We start from the raw sequence: 10,133 nt of genomic DNA, 5'->3' as shown, positions 1-10,133 counted from the left end.
TGTGTGGGTGTGTGTGGTGATGGAAGAGATGATTCTAGAGCAAACACGCTGCTATTCATCACCTTGAAGCACAATGCAGCACAATACAATGGAAAGACACAGTGACAGTAGAATAATAGCATTGGATTGGATAAACATTGTGACAACAAAGAAGCATTTTCATATAAGAACTATAATCTCTATTCATTTTACCTCTGAGCTGCTTTCAGTAGAGTCGTCTTCCTCTCAGCCAGCTTCTCCTGTCAGAGGACAACAGACAAACAGGCCCTTTATTCTTTACACTGCTGTGAAAATGGCCTTGAGCTTTCTCATTTCCAGTGAATTTTCAAAATGCTGTGTGTGTGCGTGCGTGCGTGCGTGCGTGCGTGCGTGCGTGCGTGCGTGCGTGCGTGCGTGCGTGTGTGTGTGTGTGTGTGTGTGTAGGGAGGGGGGGGGGTGTTCATTATGCACAGAAAGCAGACTGGCTGTTTTCTCACAAAAAGGTGAACAACAGAGACATCCAGTGGTGAAGCGACGCTACTGGCATAAAGCAACACAGTCAAGACTGCAGGGGACAACAACTTGCAACAGCAGCATGCTAACTCCAGACCTGATGTCAACAGCAGCATGCTAACTCCAGACCTGAGTCAGATTCACGTTCACTTTCATTGACCACATCAGATTACATATGAGGAATTTGACTTACTTAGTGTAAGTATGGATTGTAGCGGTTACATCACGTCGTTACTTTTTTGAACCTGTGTGGACGGAGGACCATGAAGGACCATGAAGGACCATGAAGGACCATGAAGGGGGTGACTGTCACAATACTGTACCATAGGGAAAGTATTTGAAAGTGAATTAGTAAGGTTTTCTGTAACTGGCACTAGGGCTGGGCGATATGGACAAACTCAAATATCACAATATGTTTTACAAAATACCTCAATATGGATACTGCGACATATTGTAGGGATGACCATAGTGTTTTCACTAAATATTTACACATTGAGATTTTTTGATATACATCAGTAATGTGGATATAATGAGTGGCTAAGTGGCTAAAGGCAAATAATAGAACAGTCTGGTAAGTTCAGAAAAGGACATCACTTGACTGTAATGCAGCCTTTAAAACCAGGAAAAGACAACACTTACTGTATGTCATATCACCATATTACAATATTCAAAATCTAAGACGATATCTAGTCTCATATCATGATATATCAGTGTAATATTGATATATTAGCCAGCCCTAACTGACACTATCTGATGTGATAAATCCCACCCATCTGTTACGCCAAAGTCCTGCATAGGGCCGAGTCTCTTAACCTGACGGTGCCAGATGGACGGTATAGCTCCACATACATTTCACTAAACCAGTCGATCTGGGAATGGAGTAACCAGACCCGCTGACGGAGGCGGGCACTTTTTCCAAGCTACTTGGCAGGTGATTGGATGACCCATCTGTCTATCACCGCTGGTGGGTGTTAACTTCAACCAATCAGATCGCCGAAGGTGCTTGTGCCTGATCTCCGTGGTATTCATTGATTGAGGCCTCACGGTCGTAAAGTCACCTTCGAAGCATTTAGTTAGATTATAACGAACTAGTTGTGTGGCTTAGCCTTCCCAAATGTTGAGGGTCGTTTTTTAGAATTTAATACATAGAATTGGGAACGTTACATTCAATTTCATTCAGACTGCCTGCCACTTCCGCGGCGGCAGCCATGTTGACGAGTGAAAAGAACTGCAAAGACCATGTACCCACTACTTGCCCAGATGAGCCTGAGCCCGCCTACGGCTGCCGCTGATTCGTCGGGCCGGCATGGCTCGACCAATCATCTTAACTGCCTGTGCATGACAAGATGGGTACGTCGAGAGAATCTCTTTTGATCTCGCGAGGTTATCCATCTTGCAAGCAAGGTTAGGGCTCTCTGCCAAAGAGGTCAGAATCAGTCTTAAGAATGATTTGCAAATGCTGCTTGACAGCACGTCCAACTACTCCTGTTTAACATTTGTGGTGACTTTAATGATGATGATGATTTGGTTAAACAAAAAACTAACATGGTGGTTGAGGAAAGAAACTGGTCCTCATATAGCCCAATGTAACTCACCTGCAAGCTGTTGAACAGGCTGCAGATGGCACTCTCCTCCTCCTCCACATTCAGACACACCTCACCGATCATGGCCCTCAGCAGAACGATGGCCTCTCGAGTGGAGGTCTGCAGCTCCTTCACTGCCTGCAGAGGAGAGGTGGCACACTGGTCAGAGGGAGCCGACTAGGCTGCTGTGCAGTCACTCACATAACGAACCATTATTTCCATTAGTGATTCATTAATCTGTCGATTATTTTCTGGGTCAATCGATTAGTTGTTTGGTCTATCAAATGTCACAGAATGGTGAAAAATGTAGATCACATTTCCCCCAAAGCCCAAGATGACATCCTCAAATGTCTTCTTTTGTCCTGACCAACAGTCCACAACCCAAACATAATACGTTTACTGTCATAGAAGACTAAAGAAAATATTCACATTTAAGAAGCTGGAACAAGAGAATTTAGCATTCTTTCATAATAATTAGTCTAAACGATTAATCGATTATAAGCTAGAAGGGGTCCTGGGTTCGATTCCCGCCTGGGACACTGAGGGTGTGTGTGTGTGTCCCCCCCCCCCCCATGTCTTCAGTGCCAACTGACCAGGTGGGCTATCTCATGGAAAGGACCATTCTGTGTGGAGTTTGCATGTTCTCCCTGTATTCCCCTGCCTGGGGTTTCCTCCAATATAAACCCCCCACTAAACACATGCAAGAAGATCGCTGCCTGACCAGCGACTACGACGATGAAGATGGTCCTCAGGCACTGTAATTATAGCTCAAAGCTGCCCACTGCTCCTCGCCTTGTCTGAGTTAAACTAGCAGAGAGTGAATTTCACCGGCCACCTTTAGCATGGATGTGTGTGTATACTGTATATTCCACACAACACACTTGACTCTCACCAGAACTGCCTGGTCCAACATCTCACATCCTTGTACGTAAGCAGTTTCAATATCAATGCAGTGCGTCCGACTCTCTCTGTGGAAATTAACAACACATCATACAAGGTCAGGTATGATAATATAATATAATATAATAATATAATATAATATAATATAATATAATATAATATAATATAATATAAAACATAACATAATATAATATAATATAATAGATATAAAAGATTTGACGTTCCAGACTTTTTCCAATTAATTCAGTCATTTAAATTTAATTCAGTGCTGATTTAGATTTAACTTTGCTATCAAGTCACTATCGCAATATTTCTGTGGAGAATTCCCTCACACTTGCATGTCTCTGAAGCATTTGATGCATAACATGGACTTCTTCTCCGTGGAGAACAGGATGTATGGCTCCTCGTGGAGAGCTGTGGAGATCAACAAAAAACACACAGTGGTCCATAAACACTGGGACTTTTCAGCTTTTCCTTCCCCTCATTCAAATAGTAAAGGGCCCTCTGGCTCTGGGCATCCCAAAGAACGCTAGATTTTTACCAACTTGTTGGGCTTGTTTACTGGGCAGTGAGGAGGCCTTAACCAATGATACAGTGAGTAGATACTTATGATCATAGTGACTTTGACATGTAGCCCCAGTGTGGTTGAAGCACGGCTCCACAGTAGATGATTGAGTGTGGGTGTAATAAGACCTTGTGGGTGGGCCTGTAATCCCTGTGGTGTTAATGAAGCACAGGTGCACTCACAGCACTTCCTGTGTCTGGCTTTGATGTGTTTGTTAAGTTAGTGAAACACAGGTGCACTCACAACACTTCCTGTTTCTGGCTTTGATGTGTTTGTTAAGTTAGTGAAACACAGGTGCACTCACAACACTTCCTGTTTCTGGCTTTGATGTGTTTGTTAAGTTAGTGAAACACAGGTGCACTCACAACACTTCCTGTGTCTGGCTTTGATGTGTTTGTTAAGTTAGTGAAACACAGGTGCACTCACAACACTTCCTGTGTCTGGCTTTGATGTGTTTGTTAAGTTAGTGAAACACAGGTGCACTCACAACACTTCCTGTTTCTGGCTTTGATGTGTTTGTTAAGTTAGTGAAACACAGGTGCACTCACAACACTTCCTGTGTCTGGCTTTGATGTGTTTGTTAAGTTAGTGAAACACAGGTGCACTCACAACACTTCCTGTGTCTGGCTTTGATGTGTTTGTTAAGTTAGTGAAACACAGGTGCACTCACAACACTTCCTGTTTCTGGCTTTGATGTGTTTGTTAAGTTAGTGAAGCACAGGTGCACTCACAACACGTCCTGTGTCTGGCTTTGATGTGTTTGGTGTTAAGTTAGTGAAACACAGGTGCACTCACAGCACTTCCTGTGTCTGGCTTTGATGTGTTTGTTAAGTTAGTGAAACACAGGTGCACTCACAACACTTCCTGTGTCTGGCTTTGATGTGTTTGTTAAGTTAGTGAAACACAGGTGCACTCACAACACTTCCTGTGTCTGGCTTTGATGTGTTTGTTAAGTTAGTGAAACACAGGTGCACTCACAACACTTCCTGTTTCTGGCTTTGATGTGTTTGTTAAGTTAGTGAAACACAGGTGCACTCACAGCACTTCCTGTTTCTGGCTTTGATGTGTTTGTTAAGTTAGTGAAACACAGGTGCACTCACAACACTTCCTGTGTCTGGCTTTGATGTGTTTGTTAAGTTAGTGAAACACAGGTGCACTCACAACACTTCCTGTGTCTGGCTTTGATGTGTTTGTTAAGTTAGTGAAACACAGGTGCACTCACAACACTTCCTGTTTCTGGCTTTGATGTGTTTGTTAAGTTAGTGAAGCACAGGTGCACTCACAACACTTCCTGTTTCTGGCTTTGATGTGTTTGTTAAGTTAGTGAAACACAGGTGCACTCACAACACTTCCTGTGTCTGGCTTTGATGTGTTTGTTAAGTTAGTGAAACACAGGTGCACTCACAACACTTCCTGTGTCTGGCTTTGATGTGTTTGTTAAGTTAGTGAAGCACAGGTGCACTCACAACACTTCCTGTGTCTGGCTTTGATGTGTTTGGTGTTAAGTTAGTGAAACACAGGTGCACTCACAACACTTCCTGTTTCTGGCTTTGATGTGTTTGTTAAGTTAGTGAAACACAGGTGCACTCACAGCACTTCCTGTGTCTGGCTTTGATGTGTTTGTTAAGTTAGTGAAACACAGGTGCACTCACAACACTTCCTGTGTCTGGCTTTGATGTGTTTGTTAAGTTAGTGAACCACAGGTGCACTCACAACACTTCCTGTGTCTGGCTTTGATGTGTTTGTTAAGTTAGTGAAACACAGGTGCACTCACAACACTTCCTGTGTCTGGCTTTGATGTGTTTGGTGTTAAGTTAGTGAAACACAGGTGCACTCACAACACTTCCTGTGTCTGGCTTTGATGTGTTTGGTGTTAAGTTAGTGAAACACAGGTGCACTCACAACACTTCCTGTTTCTGGCTTTGATGTGTTTGTTAAGTTAGTGAAACACAGGTGCACTCACAACACTTCCTGTGTCTGGCTTTGATGTGTTTGTTAAGTTAGTGAAACACAGGTGCACTCACAGCACTTCCTGTGTCTGGCTTTGATGTGTTTGTTAAGTTAGTGAAACACAGGTGCACTCACAACACTTCCTGTGTCTGGCTTTGATGTGTTTGTTAAGTTAGTGAAACACAGGTGCACTCACAACACTTCCTGTGTCTGGCTTTGGTGTGTTTGTTAAGTTAGTGAAACACAGGTGCACTCACAGCACTTCCTGTGTCTGGCTTTGATGTGTTTGTTAAGTTAGTGAAACACAGGTGCACTCACAACACTTCCTGTGTCTGGCTTTGGTGTGTTTGTTAAGTTAGTGAAACACAGGTGCACTCACAACACTTCCTGTGTCTGGCTTTGATGTGTTTGTTAAGTTAGTGAAACACAGGTGCACTCACAGCACTTCCTGTTTCTGGCTTTGGTGCGTTTGGCCAGAGACACGATCTCATGGTGCGAAAACATTCTGGCCTTGTGTGTTGACTCCCTGCAGGCTCCACACAGCGGCTGGCTGCACGTGTTACAGTAATACATCACCCCTGTGTCCTGTATAACAACAAACACATGTTACAGTAATACATCACCCCTGTGTCCTGTATAACAACAAACACATGTTACAGTAATACATCACCTACTAAAGAGCGTTACAGGAGGTCTTTTGTGCCCACTGCAATTAGCATATATAATAAGTGGCATACATGCAGGGAGAGCAGACTCCTCCTTTCACTCCCTCTCCCTCTCTCCTCCACACCCCTCCTCCCATAGATACATGCAGGGAGAGCAGACTCCTCCTTTCACTCCCTCTCCCTCTCTCCTCCACACCCCTCCCATAGATACATGCAGGGAGAGCAGACTCCTCCTTTCACTCCCTCTCCCTCTCTCCTCCACACCCCTCCCATAGATACGCTGGTGAACCCTCATTTCATCATTGCTGTTGCTGTATGTCACTTTATAATTATAATGATGTTGCACAATGTCCATTTTGGCCACATAGAACATGTGTGCTTGCTACAGCTGTTAATTACAGGTGCAATTTCTTTTCTTATCTTATTTTATTTAACGTCATTGTAGATAGGTAACTTAAATGCTGTGCTTTCTTGACATGTTTCTGACATGGTCTCTATGTCTGACATATTTTTGACATTGGCTTTTTCTTTTGTGTGTGTTTTACTGAGATGTACTGACATTGGCTTCTGCTGTAACACAAGAACTTCCCCCAGGGGATTAATAAAGTACTCTATCTATCTATCATGTCCAACTGTGCTCTATATAAAATGTTTCTAGATAAACTTCTGCCCCGTTTTATTTACTTTATTGCAAGGACGACCTTGCCTCTCTTGTGCTTTTGGTTGCCATATAAATTCATGACAGACTGGATGGTAAACATGAGTGTGCTGTGTGCAATTTAATGTCTTTTTATATTTCTGGGAAGGTAAAAAGTTTAACATTTTCAACCTCTACCACCACCTGGTACGGGAACTGTACCACCATGGACCGCAGGGCGCTACGGAGAGTGAGACGCGCGGCCCAGCACGTAACAGGAGGTGAGTTGCCAGAACTGCATGAACTGTATAACCAGCGGTGCCTCAGGAGGTCCCAGAAGATCATTAAAGACACAAACCATCCCCACAACAGCCTGTTCTCCCTGTTACCCTCAGGGAGGAGATACAGGGTTCCAAAAGCCAGACAATTGTCCAAGTCCCTCTGATCCGAGTCCCAAGCGAGTCTCAAGTCACTGGCGCCGGAACAAGGGGGACATGGGGACATTTTGTCCCCCTTAAAATTTGGTCCCCCTAAAAAAAAAAAAAAAAAAAAAAAAAACTTTTTTTTTTTAAATCTGAGGGGGCAACTGCCCCTGACGCTTAGAGCCCACTTTACACTGTTTACACAGCCTGTGATGCTTGTTAAAGCCATGATCGTTGTGGGATTATTACACCTGAGACAAACAGACCCAGGGATCAAGTTACAGAGAGCCCACTTTACACTGTTTACACAGCCTGTGACACTTGTTAAAGCCGTGATCATTGTGGGATTATTACACCTGAGAGACAGACAGACCTGGACTCTGTTTGCACTCACTGTCATTGGCTGCTGCTATAATCGTATATGGTTATTGTTATTTTATTTTTGTGTTGAGATGACAAGTTTTGCACTGTGTTTCAAAGTGATAATAATAATAATAATAATAAGTTCAGTGTTTCTGCCTGTGTTGCTGTCTGTTGTAGTGTAATTGTAAAATGACCTAAAGGGAGAGCAGGTCACCAAGTGAGTGAGAAAAGGAGAAAATACTGAATAATTACATCACTACAGTATAATCCTAATGTTAATTTAAAATGAGATATTCCTCTAAATATGGCTAAAAATCATCCAGACATTCAAAAAAACATAAATTTTTCTTGCCGGCGCCCTGACGGGAGCCGGCAAAAAAACATTGAAAAAAAAAAAAAATTTGAAAAAAATGAAAAAAAAATGTTTTGACAAAAAAAATAAAAATGTCCCCCTAATTGCAAACTCGTTCCGGCGCCACTGTCTCAAGTCAATTGGTCCCGAGTCTCAAGCAAGTCCCAAGTCTTTCCTTTTGTCGGCAAGTCAAGTCAAGTCAAGTCACAATGTTATTTCAAGTCAAGTCTCGAGTCGAGTCACAGGTTATGTCAAGTCGAGTCACAGGTTAGAAAAAATGACAAGGCAGAGATTATTTAGGCTGCAGACGTGCGCGTTCACGTTAATACGTGCTTGTTGCCAAGCAACACACTTTTCTCAGACGAGCTCGAGACAGCTGACAGACAGCTCCACCTCAGCTCAAACTTATAGAGTTGTATTCAAAGCATAGAAACGTTCTCACAGCTCAATTTAACAGCGCCAACACAAGCAGTTTGATCACAAGTGCAATCAGTACTGAATGCGATGGCAGACTGCGCACTGCGGGCAGTTGACGAAGTCAGGAAGAAATTGAAAGATCTTCCGACGCATCAGCTTACGTCTATTTACAGCACATATCGATCGATATTTTTGGAGAAGATTCCGGCCGCATCACGCGCAGATCAAGATGAGACAGCTGTCAGTGAGTAGCTACGCATTTGGGTGTAACTTTTACGCCTGCTCCATACACAGACGCAGCGCATACAGGGTGCACTAGTCATAAAATTAAGTTAGTCGTAACTTTGAGTTCTACATCGGACGTAGCGTGTAAACCTAGGCGTACGCCCAGCTGGTGCACTCGGCTGATCTTGTCACAAGTCCGAGTCGAGTTTCGAGTCATTTTCTTCCAAGTCCGAGTCGAGTTTCAAGTATTTACCTTCCAAGTCCGAGTCAAGTCGGAAGTCGTCAAATTTGCGACTCGAGTCGACTCGAGTCCGAGTCCCTATGACTCGAGTCCAATTGTCTGCCAAAAGCACGCACAAATCGCTTGAGGAACAGTTTCTTCCCGCAGGCCACGAGACTCCTTAACATACACAAATAGTGTAGTAGCCGTACTGTACCGTACTGTAGCTGCTACCATTACGTATGTCTAATGTTTAATTGTATGTTTAATAAGGTATATGCTATTTGCACATGTAAGTGAAATACGCGGAATTTAAAACGCAGAGTTTAATTGTATGTTTAATAAGGTATATGCTATTTGCACCTGTATGTCAAATACGTCGAATTTAAAATGTTTAAGCACGTCTAAAGTATGCACATGACATGTGCACCTATGTGCAGGGAATATGCCACTGTCTCTGACTTGTCTTATCACTATACTGCCTTATTGCTTGTTGTGTCTCTTGTTGTTTTTGCACTCATATGTTGTACTATGTTGTAAACGGAGTCCACAGCACAAGAATTTCACACGTGATACTTGTACCATGGAGTGACAATAAAAATCTTGAATCTTGAATCTTGAATCTCTATATACCATTTGGAGCCGACAGCATGTCAGCATGCAAAGTGTAGCATAATGTAATATATTTGGAGTTATGAATGATATTTTCATGTCAATGTGTAAGAATAAACATTGATTCATGTGAGTGGGTCTAGCGTCGACGGTCACCTGGTACCTTCTTATTGCTCTCCTGGTCACAGTTGGCACATTGGACCGTCTCCTCAGCGTCCGCATTGTTATCCACCAGAAACTTCAGCAGACGGTCCTCTGGCGGGAGGGCATTCGTCCCTTTGACCACAGATGGGTAACTGTGACACAGACACAATTACAGACAGACACTGAGTGATTGGTGTAAAAAAATATATTACTTTTAGCTTCAAATGAATGATGTTGTCAACAATCTGTGGGAAGTGGTGGCCTAAAGGTTAGAGAAGCGATCCTGTGACTGGAAGGTCATTGGTTCAATCTCTGGGACCGGCAGGATAAATCTTGGGTGGGGAAAGTGAAAGGCCCCTCCCTCATTAACACCACTGAGGTGCCCTTGAGCAAGGCCCTTAACCCCAACCGCTCCAGTGGAGCTGCTCAGTGGCTGTACTCCTACACACAAAGTCACTTATAGAAGCGGTTGCACCGCTTAAAAATAAAATAAAGTAGGACCGGTAGAGTTTGTGTAACCGCACTCAGTGAGTAAAATAACAAACACAGTGAGTGAGTAAATGGGCACTGCACTAGCACTAGTGTA

General features: G+C 43.3%; 1 protein-coding gene across 1 annotated transcript in view; it reads right to left on the bottom strand.

Moving 5' to 3' along the window:
- Window positions 1–10,133, bottom strand: part of LOC310799078 (RING finger protein 207-like) — a gene marked incomplete at both ends in the record, with an annotated part of 49,519 nt that overhangs the window by 22,461 nt on the left and 16,925 nt on the right. The window contains 6 exon segments of the mRNA XM_083661640.1: window positions 193–239; window positions 2,088–2,213; window positions 2,968–3,043; window positions 3,308–3,389; window positions 5,931–6,075; window positions 9,567–9,699. Of these exon segments, the coding sequence (XP_083517766.1) occupies window positions 193–239; window positions 2,088–2,213; window positions 2,968–3,043; window positions 3,308–3,389; window positions 5,931–6,075; window positions 9,567–9,699 (609 nt within the window).

This window comes from Poromitra crassiceps (assembly GCF_964638095.1).
Source record: "Poromitra crassiceps genome assembly, chromosome: 27".
Taxonomy (NCBI): domain Eukaryota; kingdom Metazoa; phylum Chordata; class Actinopteri; order Beryciformes; family Melamphaidae; genus Poromitra; species Poromitra crassiceps.
Note: the sequence above shows the minus strand (reverse complement) of the source record. Positions and strands in the feature narration are given on the sequence as shown.